Source organism: Lissotriton vulgaris, chromosome 3_1 (assembly GCF_964263255.1).
Source record: "Lissotriton vulgaris chromosome 3_1, aLisVul1.2, whole genome shotgun sequence".
Lineage (NCBI taxonomy): Eukaryota > Metazoa > Chordata > Amphibia > Caudata > Salamandridae > Lissotriton > Lissotriton vulgaris.
The window spans coordinates 339610792-339629546 of NC_141689.1; the positions used below are offsets into that span (position 1 = coordinate 339610792).

Below are 18755 nucleotides of genomic sequence, written 5' to 3' on the forward strand. Positions count from 1 at the left end.
CTGAGGTACGCCCAAATTAAAAGACAATGGACCCATGGGACCAACCGGTGCACCAGTGGGGTACATTGCCCTCGCATAAACACCAAACATGGCATTATGGAATTGCGAGGGGTCCTGCCTAGGGCCAGGAAAGGGAGGGTACGAACCCAACGGCCGCTCCGAAGGTGGCTGCTCCGACAAAGGCTCACCCAGGCCCTCTTGACTTTCAGGTTCCTCCACCGGAGTCGGAGCCCGAGGAACCTCCTCTTCTTCATGCTCCGAAGAATGGTGTGACTCCAGATCAGGTTCCTGCTCCTGAACCGGGGAACCTCCACGAGACTGCGTAGGAGATGGGGACACGAAGTCTTTATGATGCTTACGAGACTTCTTCTTCGAATCTGAAGACCCCTTGCCAGAGTGATGTCTTGAGTGATGCTTACTCCTCTTGTGCTTCTTCCTCGAGGAGCTCGAAGCATGACCCGAAGCCGACTTGGATCCGGACCTCGACCGCTCTCTGGATCTTGACCTCGCTCTGGACCTCGACCTCGAAGCCGACCTCGACTTCGATCGCGACTTTTGCTTCGACCTCGAACGCCTGGACGTCGACCTCGAAGACCTTCCAGCTTCTCTCTGTTTTACCTTTGCAAGTAGAAGCTTCACCTCCCGCTCTCGTAAAGCCTTGGGGTTCATCTTGAAGCAGGACCGACAGTTCTTAACATCATGGTCTGATCCAAGACACCACAGACAAGCGTCATGCGGATCGGTGATCGACATCATTCGAGCACACGAACCACACTGCTTGAACCCCGTCTTCCTCGATGACATCTTCGACGAAGAAGAAACACTCAAAAGAGAAACAGTTACACAAAATGGTAACAAGATACTCAAAGTATCGCAGAAGATCCCAGAAACCGTTAGCGTCGACGACGCGGAAAAAAGGGAACTGACGTCATCACGCCGACGTGGGCCTTATGAGGAGTCGGTGACGTCAAGACGGAGTCGGGCGCTGTGCCGTGCTCCTATGACGTCGTCCACGCCGGCGTGCTACGAAGAATTTTCCGAACGTTGCTGGCGCAAGGGGGATATTCACAAGGTGAGGAATCCACAGGCAGATGTATCTATCAGAAATTTGATTACTTCAAGACACCTCCCCTAATTAGGGGCCTCCTTTACCCTAATCATGCCTTGTACACTCGACTCACTGTAATTTCTCGACTGTGTAATATCTTTCATCCGTCAACTATGACGTGGCCTCTGGGCTAATAGTTTCCTTCAATTGCATTATTTGTTCAGTTGGCCTGCAATCTTGTGAGAGAATTAAGTATGTGTGTTCTTGCACCATGGATTTCCAGCAAACCAGGGACCTATGTAATCCCAGAGTCAATGTAGAGGTGTCATCTGTAGAGCAGCACGGTGATCAATGCTATTTGATAAAATCGTAGTAATCTCTGCATTAATCTAGAGTGCAATGACCATCACTATTGACAAAAAATGCTTTGCAACAGTTGTGGCTACGGAAAACAAACTGGAACACATGTAAAATGGCTTAAGAAACAAGATGAAGATCTTACCTGACCCAGCCAGCAAAATCGAGAACATGGTTTCTTTCGCTTGATGCTTCTAGAGATTAGGACCTCTAATTTTACTTCCATTTCTAATGATGTTCGGTGCTACATAAGATTCAAAGGCAATTTTCAATTTGGCTGTAAAAAAACAAAAAGAACAAATGGTGAAATACACTGATATACATAACAAAAATCATTGCAAAAGAATAAACAGTCTATCTTGTATCATTGACAAGTTTGAGCACTTCGGCAAATCCTTACTGTAAATTCTCTGTGGAGTTGTGAGAATTTCTTAACATTTTTTCAGATGATACTACTGAATGAGCAGTCTTTTCAGGAACTATCTATCACACTAAGAGATGGTGCTAGCGTTAAAGAAAGATGGGAGTAATGCAGCATAAAAGCTGATCATGCTTTACACGACACAAACCAAATCTTGACAATGAAAATACAGATTGGCACTTTGCACACGTCTAGAAAAACGACATTGAAACTGAGAAAAAGTTGATGTACATGCACCGTAAACGTGTGCTTGACTAGGTAGAAGCAGTAGGATTAATCTAATTGTAAATTCGAGATGTCTAGAATCTGATTTATTGACATTCTTAACAACAAGCATTTGCAATGCAATAGGTCTCGCATTATTTAAGTTTGAGCTATTAGTACTGTAAATGGCAATGTTTTTATTTATGCGCTATTTTAATTTTCTTTGCATAAAACGGTACATATAAAATATGTGTTGTAGAAAAGTCATTTATGCAGTATTTACATTTTCTTTGCATAAACACTTTTTCCAAAACAACATACTTGCAATTTAACAGCGAACAACAGGCTGACTCTATTTGGCCCCACCCCCTTTTGCGCCTATGGCCCCTGTCCTCACGCCCTTCCCAGTGGAACTCCGGCCAATTTGCGGTATCCCTTAGTAAATCTTTTCAATTTCTAGCCCACGAAAGGAGACCACAGTCACTTATGTGCCTGCGTCACCGTGGTGGATTCAAGACGCTTCCCACAGCGTCCAGTTCTTACTGGAAAGCCGCTGTTATTGGCGAGCTCGCACTGATCCTAAACAAAGTGGTATTCTCTGTGTAACTGGTCCCCCCGGCCAGGGCAGACTGAAGTGGCTCTAACCAGATTTCTACTGCTCCTTGCTCAGTAATTGCTGCTTCTACATGCCGGCTGCAAACCTGAAAACACCTGGAGATCTTTTCCGTCCGTCTGAATTTCTTGAATGAGTGTCCAGCGGCGCTAAATTTACCGGTTGTGTTTTTAATTTGCTACATTAAAATATTAATGAAGCACTCAACAAGAGGAACAATAAAAATACACCCTTTACATTTGTTAACACAGCCCACGCGGGCATGCATATGAAAGCAACATGAAGGCGATATTAAAATACAAAAACAATAGGAAACAAGGCGGAAGAGACGCGAGACGCCAGCGGCCAGTCGCGTGCACATCTCCTGTTGTTGTGTTGATTGCGAGAGTGCCGCCTCGCTGCCCGCGGCGACCCGGAAGCTCTTGGCCGGCCGGCCAATCCGCTCGCGGCCGACCGGAAGTCCCGCCTCCTGAGGTCCGTGAGACAGCCTGCCGGTGCATGGAGCGCCCTGCCGGTCCTGGGTAGCCCGGGTCCCCAAGAGGGGGCCGGGGAGAAGGAGGGGTGTGGCGCCTGTTGCGGGGCTCCTCTGACCTGAGGGAGCCCCGATTGAGAAGAGGAGACGCTCCGTGAGGAGCCCCGCCGGAAGAGCGCAGTCGGTGAGTGGGGCCCAGGGCTGATGTGAAGTCCGTGCGTGCCTGTGTGTTTACCTGTGGGGGAGGGGAGGGGGGGGGGTGTGCACGTGTGTGCGTGAGGGAATGTGTGTGCGCATGCGTGACTGTGTGTGATTGAGAGAATGCGAGGCAGGGGATAGTGTGCCTGTATGTGTGCCGTGTGCCTGCGTGTGCCTGCGTGTGCATGCGCGCGCCTGTGTGTGTGCGTGCGTGCATGCAGAGGGGTGGGGGCTGCCTGTGTCTGTGTGTGAGCAAGGGCTTTGCTCCGCGCAAGCGCAGCTCAGACGCGCTCTCCCGAGGTGAAATCTGACAATGTGGAAGCGCGCGTCTGATTGCTGTCCACTTTCCTAAATACGGGCAACATAAGTTGTCGAGCTGATGCATTCATGCTTCGCATGAATGCCACATCAGCTCGACCTAAAAACGTAATGAAACTTAATGATGAAGCTTAGCATTTGTAGTGACTTCATTGAATAGAGCCATTACAACCTGCACAGTGATGCAATTCATACATGCAATATGTTAGATGATTGAAACTTACAGAATAAGGGCCTAACATTATAAAAATAATGTATTCATAGAAGCTATTTTCAGGGCTCGAAAAACCATAAAAGTGTTACTAGACCTACAGGTCTAGTAACTTTAATAATCTACTCGACCTAACTGTAATACACTTGACCCGTGAACTGGTCTCAAATTGTGTGATCCTCTGCAAATATTTAGTCTTATGGAGCAGCCTTTTTCATTGCTATCACATATCACATGCCTTCAAATATGCAAGTTCACCATTTCTCCTGAACAAAAAAACCTTTTACTTACTAGTCTAAATGTTTGCTCCATGATAACAAGAATCGAGCCCATATATAGAGGGCACATGATTTCTGGTATGCCTCTTTTTTTTTTTTTTGAAGACCTTTATTGTTGAAAGGATAAGAAAATACAGTTGTACATGTCACATCGCCTGCAATCCGCAGGAATAGCCTTTGAAAAGGAAGAATAAAGAATATTCAAGAAAGCCATTGATTAGTGAACACAGCCTTTCTGCCGGCAACCCTGAGGTCCAGCGGCGCAGTCCAAGAGAAGAATGAAAAACATAGATGTAACATTAAACATGCTGTACAATGGCTATCTGGCCTGTGGTTTTTGTGTGTTTATTTTGGTTCTCAGTTTAAACATATCATCGCATTGTTAGCATCTGTATTACATGAGCCGCAAGTTAAGTCCACATTATAATACAATCAATAGGTGGCAACAGCTCCCAGGTAGGGTGTACGGGTATCTAGCATTCTGCGACTTGTCACGGCACGTAGGCCAGTTCTGTGATCAACAATATTGGACTTGGTCTGAAAACGTGACCGGTTAGTAAACAATAACAAGCATCAACGCGAAAATGAAGGAAGTAGGGAAGGGAGGGGAAAGAATGCGTATGTCTAGAGGCATGGTAGGTAAGGGGGTGGTAGCAGTTCCGGCGAAGGGTCATCGACCCTGGGGCGGGGCAAGGCGGAGTAATTTCTGGAGCTCGTGGGAGGTCTGGATGGAGGCTTACGTGTTACATCCCCAGATTATAGTTATCTGAGGGATTTTTCACTAAGGAAAGACATGGTGTAGAGCTGTCATGTGGGAGATATAGTGTGGAATGTCAGGCATGTCAGTCTGTCGACTGCAGTGGGTCGTGTACCGCAAACGGGTGGGGACGTATGCATAAAAGCAGTGTGGTGTTATGTGGGGTTGCTCAAGTTATTACCTGCTCCTGACATGCTTGTTGGAAGGATGCAAGGATATCGCCCCAGAGGTGCGCGATGGGGAATTTTCGAAGTCCAGCTATTTCCTCCCGGAGGAGCACCGTGCCTTCCGCCCGTGCCCAATTAATGAAGGATGTGTGCCAGTGTCGGGTGTGGGGGGGGGGAGGGGGCGCTGGCCTTCCAATGTTTGGTGAGTAAGCGTTTAGCTGTGATGAGGCCAATGTCCCAGAATCTTGTTTGCACTTTGTTGAGCTTCGTGCGCTTGTAAAGCCCCAAAATACAGGCTTCCCATGTTTTCGGTATTTGCTCATCAGTGCACTGCGTGAGTAGTGTCGTGACTTCATCCCAGTATGTCTGTATGATAGGGCAGTGCCAAAGCATGTGCAGGAGATCCGCTCCTATCAAAGAACATCTTTGGCAGGCAGTGTCAGTGACTGAGAAGTATCTGTTTATCTTGTCAGGGGTGAGGTAGGCCCGGTGTAAGATGTAGAATTGGATAAGTTTGAATCGGGGGTTGCGTGGGACATTAATCGGTCCAACTAGTATCATCGCCCACTCCTTGTCAGTCCAATCCCTCCCTCTATCTGTCGCACATTTTTCTCTGAGTGGTTGTGTGGAGGGCTGCGTGTGTAATAGTAGGCCCTGCGCTAGCCAATGTATAATGTGTGAGCCATTGCCCATAACATGTAAGTACTGTACAAAATGATGCATCGGCAATTCCTCCGACACATCGCCCCAGGAGGCAGTCAGTGCGTGTGTAGTAAAAACTGCCCGGCAGGGAGATCCGTGCTGGCGGCGAGATCGACAAAAGAGAGCAGTGCGCCATCTGCATAGAGATCACCCAGCGTTTCCACCCCTGCGCTTGTCCAGCTAGTCAATTGGGCCTCCGTCAGTGTCCCTGCCGTTCCAGGTGTGCCTAAGAGCGGGAGTATGGGTGCATAGGGCTTCGTGGCGCGAGTGAGCCGCAAGCAGCGCAGAAAACATTGTCGCGCCACCGCCAGATGTAATTGCGAGGGACAGGGGGTGTGAGTCATGGGGTGAAAGAGTGTGTGCATTTGCGTCTGGGTGCAGATAGTTGTGTCCGAGGCAGTGTCCCCCAGATTCTTTCCACAGAGCCATCCTGATACCCATTGCATTTGCGCTGCTAAATAGTATAGTTCCATGTTGGGGACCGCCAGGCCTCCCGATTCAGTAGTCATGTGTAGTTTGGTCAGCGCCACTCGGGGTCGGCCTGCATTCCAGATTAGGCCACGGATCAGGGTCTCCAGTTCCCGAAATATTTTGGTAGGCACATATGTCGGGATGTTGGCGAAGAAATATAGGAGTCTTGGCAGGACAATCATCTTGGTCAGCGCCACCCGGCTAGGCACATGCAGGGGTAGGGTCTTCCAGAAACCAACTTGGGCGCGGATGGAGGCAATCGCCCGTAGCAAGTTTCCCTCTAGGATGTCTGCTGGGGCCCGGTAAATATGTATTCCCAGATACCTAAACGTGGTGGGATACCACTGTAGCCTCTCCCCGCCGATGTGAATGTCGCTTTCAGGCGTGTCTGGACTAAAAGAACAGGCCCCCGATTTAGACCAATTGACCCGCAGCCCCGACATGCTTTCGAAGGTTTGAAAAATGTCCGTAAGGGATTCCATGATGGGGAATGGAAGAATGATCATCATATGACAATCAGACCATTTTCGAACGACCATTGATATCATAATGAAATGAAATTGAACTATAAAAAGTGACTTTCCAAGGATGAGGAAGGCTACCCCCTTTTCACTTTCCTTGCCTCCAATCTGCCTGCCAGACTTCTTCTTTTATGCTCTTGCCTTTCTACCCTTGCTGATGAATTTGCCTGCTGGAAGATTTTAGAGCAGTTTGGTGAGGGACCAGAACTGTCCTGATTTATGCTCCATCCCCCTTACCCATGCCCATGGACCTTCCTCTCGTGGACTTTAACTTGATCCCTTTGCCCATGCTAAGAGAACCTTTGTGAACCATCCTCCTGCCCTCTGTTAGTGGAAGAAATCTCTGACAATTAGGAACCATCCTTTAATTGATGTCTGTATTTAGCAATAGATTTACTTTGACTAAATGCGTGACTTTATATTTAGTGCTGCAAGATGTAGGACTGAGCTTCTTAAAATGTTACTTGTATGCATAGATTTTAGATCTTTATTACAATAACCAAATTATCTAAATATCCACTGAGTCTTTATTTGGTCTTGATGTTCTTTCCACAGAAACTGTGCCTATAATCAACTATTGATTTTTAGATGCCTCATAGAGTCATGGATAATTTTCAGAACGGCAGGTTCTTTTGCTCTTGTTCTGTGTAGCCACAGCAGAGCTCTTTATATGATTCTTGTCAGACTAAACTTCTTTAGGAGGTTGGATCTTCCAATTGTAATTACAGAATGGCAATAAGAGTTATATATTTGAACCTGATCGCCAATTTGCAAGTTGGCTACCAATTAATGGTCTTTATTCGGTGGCCGACAGTGGGGCAACCTGATTTCTCACCCCTCACTACGATAAAGATCCATCAGAGGACCATCGCCTCCGACGACAAATATTGAATAGGAGAAAAAAATATTAATACCCATATGGGCCAGTAGGAGTGTTGAGATTAAATATGAGTTTATTGCTTTCACTGCATCAAAACTTGGTAGCAGGGGCAAGAAGGCCGAATGGACGTAGATCGTCTCGGCTCCTGGTCCACGCGCTATTCCCGACGAGTTTTCTGCGGCTCGAAGTCTTGCCGGTGAGAAATTACATTGTTGGAGTGCAGCTGATGAGTGGCACTCGTTGAGCTCTGGTTTACTCCGTTCCTGCCTCTACAGCCTGAAAAAGAATCCAGTAGTGGACCGCCGGGGCTCCCTAAAATGGCACCCGCAACTTCGTGAGACTCGACTGGCCTCGTCCTGAACTGCGACGCGGAGGACCGTGAGACCAGGAGAGGTGATGACCAGGGCGCTGCTTGCCAAATTCAGGGTGCATGATCACACCAACAGTGAGTACTGATGACCCCCGGGGAGTAGTAAGTGGCTGCCGTATCGTCAGATTTCCCGATTGACAGTACAGGGATGGTGCCGAACATTTTAGCGATTGTGCGGGCTGTGGGAGAGATCGGAGCTGAATCCCCATAGGAGGTGTCCACAGAGAGCTCTGGTGATTGGACTTTGGTAGAGAGGGGAGAAAAATCTCCTACGTTAACCGCTACGAGCAACACGCCTGACTTTAAGATGGTGGTTCCACTTTGACGGCAGGAGGCGATTTGGCTCTCTCCGGGACCTGTGGCCGGTGCTCGTCCCGTGATCACAGGGCCCACAAAGCAGTGACACTGAAGCCAGCACACCGGGAAAACAATACCTGCATCATGGTCCCACAGCCCGACCCACCGCTGGCACACCTCGGATGCCTGCGGGCAGCACACCTGCTTTACAAAATGGTGCCTGTGTGTCCTGTACAGAGCATGGTGTGAAGGTCTGATCATCCATGCTGCAAACAGCCTGCCTCATGAGGGCTAATTGAATATGTACCGACCCCTGCTGCTCCGAGTTTCACCTCGCAGGTACCGGTCTCCCAACTATGGAGGTGCAATCCCTGAGACCCTCGACGGTTTGAAGAGGTGAAGTGTCGCCCGACAAGCAAGTGGTTGCCCTCTATGTGTGACGGCCCTATGCACTCACTGTGGCGCCAGGACCAAGCCAGCCTTTATTGATCATCCCACAGCCTGCTTCTATAGACCTACTCCCTCGAGCCCAAGACATCCCTCTGCCACCACAGCGGAGTCCTCCTGGGCCCGCCCATATGCCGCCAAAGAAGACGACCAGCAAAACACCCAACAAGGTTTTGAACTTTTTCGCACCGGCGGACAAGTGCCCCTCGCCGAACCCTGCGGAGGTAGCGGACAACATGGCCCTGACGAAAGACAATATTCTGAGCATGTTTAGGGACTTTAAGACAGAACTTCGGAAGGACCTCAGCCAAGACAAAGGCATCTATGGAGCAACTCCGATCCAATCTCATGGACAGACTGTCTTCTCTGCAACAAGATGTGGACTCGGTGGGCACAAGAGTGCTGGATCTGGAGAAGCATACTCAAGAATGTGAATCGCGTACCACCGAACTGAGTGACCCTCCACGATCAGCTTTTTCAAGCACAACTTAAAGCGGAGGATCTTGAGAACAGGGCCCGATGAGAAAATCTTTGAATACGGGATCTGGAAGAGAGAGCGGAGGGCCCTGACTTAGATGCCTTCCTTGAGGGGCTCTTCCTGAGTCCCCAAACCCTCAAAATCAAAATGGGCCGTGCTCATCGGGTGGGTGGACCGGCGAAAAGAAAGAAACGCCAGCGAGATGCGCTAGTCAAGTTTCATTCCTACAAAGTTTCATTCCTACAAAGTCATGGAAGCAGTGCTCATAGCAGCTAGGAAAAAGGGGAATGTTTCCTTCTAGGTCTGCTCATGCTCATCTATCAAGACCTGGCGCCTACCACTCTAGCTAGGAGACAGCTGTTCCGGGCTATCACCACGAAGCTCCGCGAAGACAAGATTCAATACAGATGGACCTACCCATTTGGACTGAGTTTCGAGCTTAACTACAAACAACGACATGTCGCTGACTTGAAAGAAGGGCTGGAGCTCCTGGGTCTACCTCCAGAGGACTCAGGCCCTGGCCAGACCACATCGCAAGGTAGCCCACCGGTCTCCTCTTGGATCGTCAACTCACGTAGGAACCGCAAATGATGAGAGAGAAATGCACCTTCTCAACCTGATCTTCGACTGGTCAAGGAGACCAAAGAGTCAAGGTGCCACATCGTACTTGGGAGACAACAATCGCCCATCTGTGGTCCGTTGATGGTGAGGGTACCCATTATCATTAACCCGAGAACACCTAACCAGCACTGCGGGACTTCCGTGGAGCAGCCTTTGGGGCCATCGCCCTGAACTGTTCAGTATACATGTGAGAGTATTGCTGATCTGACACACCGGTTGCACAGCGTGGTGAGGATCCTTGCCCTCGGACGAGGTAGGATTCATTCTGCATCCCAAAGCTGAAGTGACATTTAGGCTGTGGCCTTCTTCTGCTTTGACCTAGATTTATTCCCTTGTGAACCCCTGAGACCTAAAACCCTTGGTAGCCCCTGACTTTGAGGTCATGACGAACTTATATGGGCTGGTGAACTATCTCGATAAACGCTCCTGTAGACTGGGGACAGGGCACCACACTTTTGTAAGTCAATGTACAGCCCTGTTGATTACACTATAGCCGCACAAAGCATTATTCCATGTCCTGTTCGGATTGGGCATGGACTGGAACCTCGGTGGTACCGTCTCCCCGAGTTCTCCTTCCCACAGCAGGACACATGTTAGCAGTTACGCAATCGTAGTTTTTCTTATTTCAACAGGTTTTGTATTAGCCTTTATAAGGTACCACAGCGCACTATTCAGTACAACAATTGGTGAATGCCTCTGGCCAATATTACGAATTTTGCGGTCTATAACTCAATTCAGACATTGTTAGCTCAACAGACTGAATGAATCAAATGTAAGAGTATTGTGCATTACAATAAATCACAGTATTAGCGGAGAGTAAGTGTATAAATCTCTGGGGCAGGCTTCGTGGAGCTCCAGCTGTCTAGCAATAAAGGCTATGTCGCTATGGTGCAGAGCCATGAGTCCTTTTCCACTGAAGATGCCCTGACTGCGTGATGGCACCACTGTTGTAGCTGTTGACAATATACCATTTAACAAGACAAGAAAACAACCAGTAAGGAGGGAAGAGGGTCAGAGAGGGGGCAGTAGGGGAAGGGGAGATGGTGTGGCAGGGGGACGCGGTAGTAACTTAACACTTTTCCCATGACATCTCACATCGCTGGGGGGCGTGCTGCAGCTATGCAAGCTACTGTCTCTAGCGGTGCGTGGGGCAAAGCCAAAAGTGGCAGACTTGGTCAAAGTGTCGAGAGGTGCATAGTCCAAGTCGCAAAGAGTGCCTAAGGGTGATGTGCGGGGCGATCAGTCATTGGGGTCCAAAACCCCTCAGGATCTATAGGATGTACTGCATCATCAAAGAGGCGCAGTTCCCGCAGCCTTGGTGGCTGCAGCCTAGCATGTTCCAGACATCCCAAATGGTACACCAGCGGCTTCCACAGCTTCGTGAATTTGGTGTCTCGAAACTGTAGTCGCGCCGTTAGCAGCTCCATTGCCACTGTGTTCCACAGGCGGATGAACCACACGTTCGTAGAGGGTATTTCTGCTTTTTGCCAATAGAAGCCAATAGTCTGCTTAGCAGCGCCAAGCATATGGAGACTGGGGTGCCAATCCCAGCGAGTCATAGCGCGCAGGTTCACCAGCCTGAGGCCCAGAATGATTGTGAGCGGACTTTCAGGCAGCGGGTATCCTAGTACCTGCTTAATGTGGCTGAGTACTTCTTTCCAGTATGTGGCCAAGAGAGGGCACGACCACCAGATATGCACAAAATCACCCTGCGCATGGGTGCAGCGCCAACAGAGGGGTGATGTGTTGGGGAACCTTTTCCGAAGCCTATGGGGAGTATAGTACCATTGGGTCATTACCTTGTAGGCGGATTTCTGCTGGGGGATGCTATGGAACGTTTACGGGATATCGCGCCAAAGACGTGCCCACTGGGTGGGGGCAATGTCAGCATCAGATAACGCCCACTACTGCTGCTGGTATGGGTGAGGATGTAGGCGTTGTGAGTGTTGAAGGATTTGATATATGCAGGAGATTAACCCCTTGGAATTGTCGAATGTGCGTACCAGCTGTTCAAACGGCATAAAAGATCGTGTGGGCACCTGCAATAGTGAGGACCCCTGTATCCAGTGCCTGAATTGTATATATTGGTACCTCTCCTTCTCTGTTAACCGGAGTTCCTGCATGCATTGGGCAAGGGTTTTGAAGCTATCCCTAGGAAGAGGTCTCGTATCGTCCTACAGCCCTTGTCTGTCCAATGTGCAAAGTAAGGTGGGCGACAGGCAGAAGGAAATTGTGGGTTGCGAGCAATTGGAGTGTGTGGGGACAGAAAGGAAGTGAGCCCCACAGGACAACCAGTTTATCCCAGATCTCTAGTACCGTTTTGGTAGGGACTGCTAAGTAAGCGCTGAGGTGACGTGCCTCGCGAGGGAGCCATGCATGGTCTCAGACCGGGCCACAGGTAACTGCCCTGTCCATGTGAAACCATACCTTCTCGCTCTCCCAGGCAGTCCATTCCGGTATAAAGCGCAGGTGTGACGCCCAATAATATTCTATCAGGTTAGGGCATGCAAGTCCACCCTTATCGCGTGGGAGCATTAAGATTTTACTGGAAAATCGTGGATTCTCCCCCCCCCCCAATATGAAGGTAACTATTTCACGCTGCAGGCTCTGGATTTGGTGTTCAGGTATGGGCGTCGGCAGGGTCTGGAATAAGTATAGTATGTTTGGGAGAATGGACATTTTAACTGTATTAAGACAACCCAACCAGGAGAGCGGCAAAGATCTCCACGCCCGTAGGTCGGCTACAACGGCGTTCCTCTATTCCTGCCAATTAGCCTGAGACCAGGTAGCTAAATCAGGTTTCACGTTGAGCCCAAGATATCGAACAGAACTAGTCGCCCACTGATAAGGGACGAGGGCTTGAAGGGTCTCGATCTCGTCAGGCGGAATCGTTAGGTTGAGAGCCCATGACTCCGAATGATTGATTTTAAGCCCTGAGGCTTGCTCATACGACTGGAGCAGAGCATGCATTGCTGGCATCGAGCAGATCGGGTAAGTAAAAGTAAGAAGCATGTCGTCTGCGAAAAGGGCAATCTTGTGTTCGATACCCCCGAGAGTAAGGTTGTGAATGTCGGGTGACTGGCGAACCATGATAGCGAGTGTCTCTATTACAAGAGCAAACAATAGGGGTGACCAGGGGCATCCCTGTCTGCTACCCCTAAGGATAGAGATAGGTTGTGTAAGTTGTCCGTTAACTCACACCCTGGCAAGCGGCAAAAGGTCAGGGGTCATAATGAGCGCTATCATCCGAGGGTCCAGTCCTACTTTCTGCAAGACGGCGTTGAGGAACCCCCATCCCCCGATCAACCGCTTTTTCAGCGTCCAGTGACAGTAAGCAGGCGGGTATCTTCCAGTGCCTCGCCCTCCCAACAAGATGTGCAACCTGGAATACGTTATCTGCGCCTTGGCGTTGCTGAATAAAGTCCACCTGATCCGGTTCTATGAGGTTGGGTAAGTGCGTGCTAAGGCATTTGGCAAGAATTTTGGTGTAGAGTTTGAGATCTGTATTAAGCAGGGCAATGGGGCGAAAGGAAGAGCAGAGCATGAGCTCTTTCCCGTGCTTCGGGATGAGAGCTATTTCCGCCATCGCCATATCCGTGGAGGGCCCATTTGAATCGGTAAAGGAGTTGAAAAGGCGTATCAGGTACGATTGAAGTTGTGGTAGGAAAGCACGATAGAACGAGACTGGTAGTCCATCCCGGCCCAGCGTTTTGCCGAGGGGGAGCTCCTTAAGAGCACTAGCTAATTACTCTAAGCAGATGGGCTCCTCCAAGAGTTTGGAGTGGTACTCGTTCAGGGGGTCCCAGTCACAAGCGGTTAAAGCGACCGATATTTGACTCGGAGCAGGCGCGTCTCGCGCACAGAGACGCATAGTATTGTTGAAAAGCTTGAAGTTTAGCAGATTCCATTGTGGCCCATGACCCATCCTCTAGCTTTAGCTAAGCAATGTGTGCTTTGGCTGCGTGTGTCCTCAAACGGCGTGCCAAGACAGTCTCCACCGTCGTAGTAGCGCTGTCATAGCACAAGGAGAGCGTGCTCAGCCTTGTTAGTTCTGTGCGCCTCAAGTTGCCCCCTGAGTACAGCCAAATGTGCCTCTTAGCACAGCCAACGGGCGCTCCTGATCAAGTCGCTCAAGCGTTTTGATTTTGCATGGGAGCTTGTTCTCGTACAGGTGGGCCTCCCGCGTCCAAGCAATGGCAATAGATGTAAGGGTGCCGCAAATTGTTGCTTTGAACGCGTCCCATAAAACTGGAAGCGGCGACTCCGGGAGGGCATACGTTCCAAAATAGGACAAGATAGCGGCATGGAGCTCTGCCCTGTCCACCGGGTCTCTAAGAATGTGAGGAGGAAATCACCACCTAGTAGGTCTCTTTGGACGAGAAAAGTGTTCATGGATGAGTAGCTCTACATGTGATTGGTCAGAAATGGAGATATCAGATATGGTGGCTGAAAGTGTATCTTTGACCAGGGAGTGTGATACAAAGAGGTAGTCAATGCGTGAGTAAGAGCGATGTGTGTGGGATTAGTAAGAGTAGTCACAGGTCTCTGGGGAGTGATAACGCCAAATGTCTATAAGGCCCAGATCAGTGAGGCATTTCTTTGTTGCTGCCGACATGGTGCCCACCTCATGGAAGGCGCCCCGCTGCGATCTAGGCTTGCGTCCCACACTAAGTTGAGGTCTCCCCCTACTATTAGATTCAATTCCACATGTGCTACATGCTCTTGTAGGATCTCACGCAATAAAGTGTCCTGACCCTGGTTTGCTGCATTGATGTTGCAAAGGGTGAGCGTGCGTTGCCCCAGATTGAACACCACTTTAAGAAGTCTGCCATCAGTGCCACAGATCACCTTAGAGTCTCACTGTTGGATGCCCGCCCGGCAGAGGATGGCTACACCCGCTGTCCTAGTGGACGCTGAGGACCAAAACTGAAGAGGAAAGCGTGAGTGTGACATGCGCACTGTGTCAGCCCTGAGGAGTCGCTTGTTGGGGGAGTGGAGTCCCTTGACATTAAGGGATATAATCTTCAGGCAGTGTGCAGAGGTCTTATTCCCCGATCGTCAGGAGCAAGCGCTGTCTCAGGCAGGTGATCTGAGGGGCACAGCAACCCCTGAGGGCGCCTCCGAGTGTCAGAGCCGCCCCCCCCCGCCGGGTGGATGGATGGGGAAGGAAAGGAGGGGGAAAGAAATAAGAACGAACAATACAGATCAAATAGTTTAAGGGCCTACATGGCCAACAAAGCCTATTCCAGTTCATGGAGTAGCCAGGCTCACAGTCACAGGCTGTCCTGGAGATGTCACTCTCCCAGAAATAGAAGTGTGGGTCGGTCATCGCGCTGTGTAATAAATCAGTACTTCTGAAGCGCAGCCTAGGGCCACCGCCTCTTTAACATAGGCTAGGCGTGGAATGATGAAGTCTCTGGGGCGATGAAAAGGGCGATGCAGCGTCTGTAAAGGTGTGATCAGTGGTCCACCCCAAGGTAAAAGACGTACGTCTAGTAGATCTACAAGCACAGGGTTGAGCTATTTGGTGACAGATATTTGCGAGCCTGGGGGTGACGGGCCTCCCTCCAGAGATCTTATGTGTTGGATTATGTCCTGCTTTTCTTGTGATGAACTGCTGTGCTTTTTGGAGGATGGATGCCTGGCATGACGTACTGTGGTCCACTGCGGCTTCAAAGGAACTCTGGCCTTTGGAGGCATGCGTGTGGGACTCGCCGGGGGAGTATCAGGGATTTGAAGTAGCTGGGCCGCCTCTCTATATGATCTCAGCACACGACGTTTGGACTCCCACTGAAATATAAGGGCGAAGGGATGCCCCCATTGGAAGCGGATGTTAAGCTCCCGTAGCCTATCTGTGCTGTGATGGGTCGGAAGTCCCTCCGGCTTCGACGTGTCGTGGGGGCTAAATCTTGGAATAACTGAATGGGCGTGACCCTGCATAGGATCTCCGGTTTATCCCTAGCCGGCCTAAGGATGGCCTCCTTTTCGGTGAAAAAGTGAACCCGGGTCACGATATCAGGGACTACTACACCAGACACTTGGCGTCATCATCCCCTCTAATATTGTGGAGCAGTTCAGCCACGAAAGTCATTATGTCTTTATGGCTGAGCCTTGCATTCATACAGCGTTAAGTTAGCATGAGCTTATTAGAAGTTTAAACGCCATTTTACCTTTTGCTTTCTTTTGCACACGTCACACGTTAGCTATTGTTTAGAGTTAGGCTGAGTGTTTTGCTTCATATGAGAATACGGTTACTTGTTTTTCTACATTGCTAGACTTGCTTCATAAGCTTAGTCTGAACAGTGAGTGCCGCGGCCTTCAAGGTTATCTCAACACTGTAGCTGTTGTTCTAACTGATCCGCCCAAGTTCTAGCCATAACATATATGCAGCTGTGGCCAACTCAGACACTGACGCCTTTAACAATGCGCTCTGTAGGCACGATTGAACACACTTGGAGAACATTTGTATGCTGAGAGCTTGTGTAGAACTCAATGTGATTCACTCCTGCTAATCTTTGAGGTATGGGGTCGCCTATACAAGCCTAAGAGACCTTCTTTAGTTATAAAATAACCTACTAGCAAGGGAGGGTGAAATATAGGTGTATATTTAACCTGCTTCCACTTAGCATTATAACATGCTTTCTCCCTTTGTATTTTATGGAATAGTAACTATACTGACAATCTTATTTCTTATAATATGTCTGCTTGTATTAGCTAAGATGCTGCACCTGAGATCACGGCGTTAAAATAAATATTTTAAACTTGCACGTGTCTTCCTATACTCCCTGTTCTGGACTGGTATGAGAGTATAACGAAAGATTGTTCATGTTCCCCACCTTACCTGAGGTATCCAAAGTCGCATGTTCTGGGTTGTCTAATCATTGGTTACTTTACTATAGGACGAAGAGCTAATGAGACACTGATGCTATTCTGGTAGGGGATTTTGGGTACTAAGGTGAGTTTTTGGCACACCCTAATTCACTGAGGTCCTGAGTCTCTGTGCACCGTTCTGTGTCTGAGCAGAATCCCTGCAACAGGTGCCTGCTGCCCCAATCGGAATTCCCCACAGGCGTATGTTGTCCTCCTGCTTGATCTGCAGCTCGATATGCTGCTCTTCAAGGGTGCCCAGTCTCTGACATAGGTGTTCCTGGTCTTCCGTGGAGCGTCAAGAGTCTTCTCGAAGTCGTCTACTAGTCCACCCAACTCTCCTACGTCTTTCCTACGCTTTCCAGAGGTCTTTAACACAAGCCTGGACCTCAGTACTCAGAGACCCTATTTCAGATTTAAGTTCCTGCATGAAGAGGGTCATAAAAGATTGCGTAACCGGCTCTGAAGGGCCTCCGGCCGTAAGCGTCACGTCAGTTGCTGGGGCTGATCCTGGTTTGTTCCATAGGGCCATGACCGAAGGGTCTTTGGGGGTTGTTGCAGGCTGTTTCCCAGACTTAGAAGGGGTCATGTTCAGGGAGTGGTAGTTGCTTTTGCTGCAGATCGCGTAGGAGGTGTCGGCCCACCAACCGCTGTCAACTCTCAGCCATGTCAGAGTTCTCAGTCACAGGGCACTGGGGACGATATCTGGATTGCAGCAGGGAAGCACTAGTCCCAGTGGTGCAGTGAGGAGGAGTGCTGTTCCAGGGGCCTAGCAGGAGTTACCAGCCTCCAGGGCGTGTAGGCCACGAGCAAAGTAGGGGGCCTGGCAAGCCGAACTGTGGTGTCGCCCCTCTATGGGCACAGGGACAATGAGGCCCGGAAACTCCCCCAGTTGAAAAGGAGGCATCTCCAGGGTGGGCTGCAACGCGGTGGCTGCTCTGACGTCAAGATAAGGAAAATGCAGGACTGCTGCCTCTCTGCCCCAGGGACCAGCTTAGCGAGCAATAGGAGTGACAGCACCCGTGAATCTGGTGGTGAAGGTGCGCAGAAACTGGCTGTGGCAGGGAAATGCAGCGCTGGGTTCCACCCTGTCTTAATAGGGCATATAAGCTGAAGCCCACACCCGCGGCCCAGCTCCCTTCTATGCTATAACAGGTCGCCAGTTCTCTCCAGAAGGAAAGGGTTGTACTGGGCTCTTCAAGTGGCTTACAGTCTCATCATTCGCCCAGAGGCTTCAGCCAGCGTCTCCCTGTGTTGGCTCACTACTGTAGGCCCAGGGCTCAGGTGGGGGTGCAGAAAGGTGCGCAAGGGTCCCCAGTTAAAGTCTCTGATAGTAGTGTCTGGTAGGGGGGTGCTTCGCCTAGGCGGCCGGCAGTGGACTGGCCCAGTCTGTGTGACGGTACGGGCAGCGGGGAGCAGTAGGGCAAGGGGCACCGATGCCGGAGCACGGGACAAACTCCAAGAAGGCAGCAGGGGGACGGGGTCCCAGACGGCCCAAGTCGCAAGGGGAGCCACCCAGTGGCTGTAACCGCACCCCTCACCCCCGTACATGTATGGGCTCTGCGCTTCTAGATCCGACTGCTAGCGGCTGTTCAGCACTTCCCAGGCGAGCTCCACAACCCTCTGACACAGTAAAATGGCGGCCGCACTCTCGCTGTCTGGCACCAATTTCTCCTTCTTCACACACCCGCAGACTGACTGTCAGTCTCGCAGATCAAGGTCCCCTCCTGCGTTTCCCCTTGCGTCTATGGTGGCCCCTCTTGCGGATCCCCACCTCGGCGTCCCGGAGGGCCTCTGATGCAATCCTGTGGAGGTAAAGCACCAAAATAGCGGGTATCTCTGTGACAGCGTATTACCGTCTGCCATCCTGCTCCTCCTCCCCTCCGGTCACCACTCGACGGTATAACGTATCCGCACTCCGAGGCCTTTTCCAATGTCCTTCTGGCTGCTCCTACTCTCTAACAACAATTACAGCCCGCGGGGCTTCGCTCCGACCTCCTCCAGATATTCTCGGCGCAGTCCCACTCCGGCCAGGCAACCCAGGTGACGGTTACCAC

General features: G+C 50.1%; 1 protein-coding gene across 1 annotated transcript in view; it reads right to left on the reverse strand.

Annotated features, from left to right (window-relative positions):
- The window catches only part of CPLANE1 (ciliogenesis and planar polarity effector complex subunit 1), a 2360818-nt gene that overhangs the window by 2283434 nt on the left and 58629 nt on the right, over window positions 1-18755 (reverse strand). The window contains exon 2 of the mRNA XM_086960545.1: window positions 1551-1682. Coding sequence (XP_086816671.1) covers window positions 1551-1631 — 81 coding nt within the window. The 5' untranslated portion in view covers window positions 1632-1682. The remainder of the gene's footprint in view (window positions 1-1550; window positions 1683-18755) is intronic.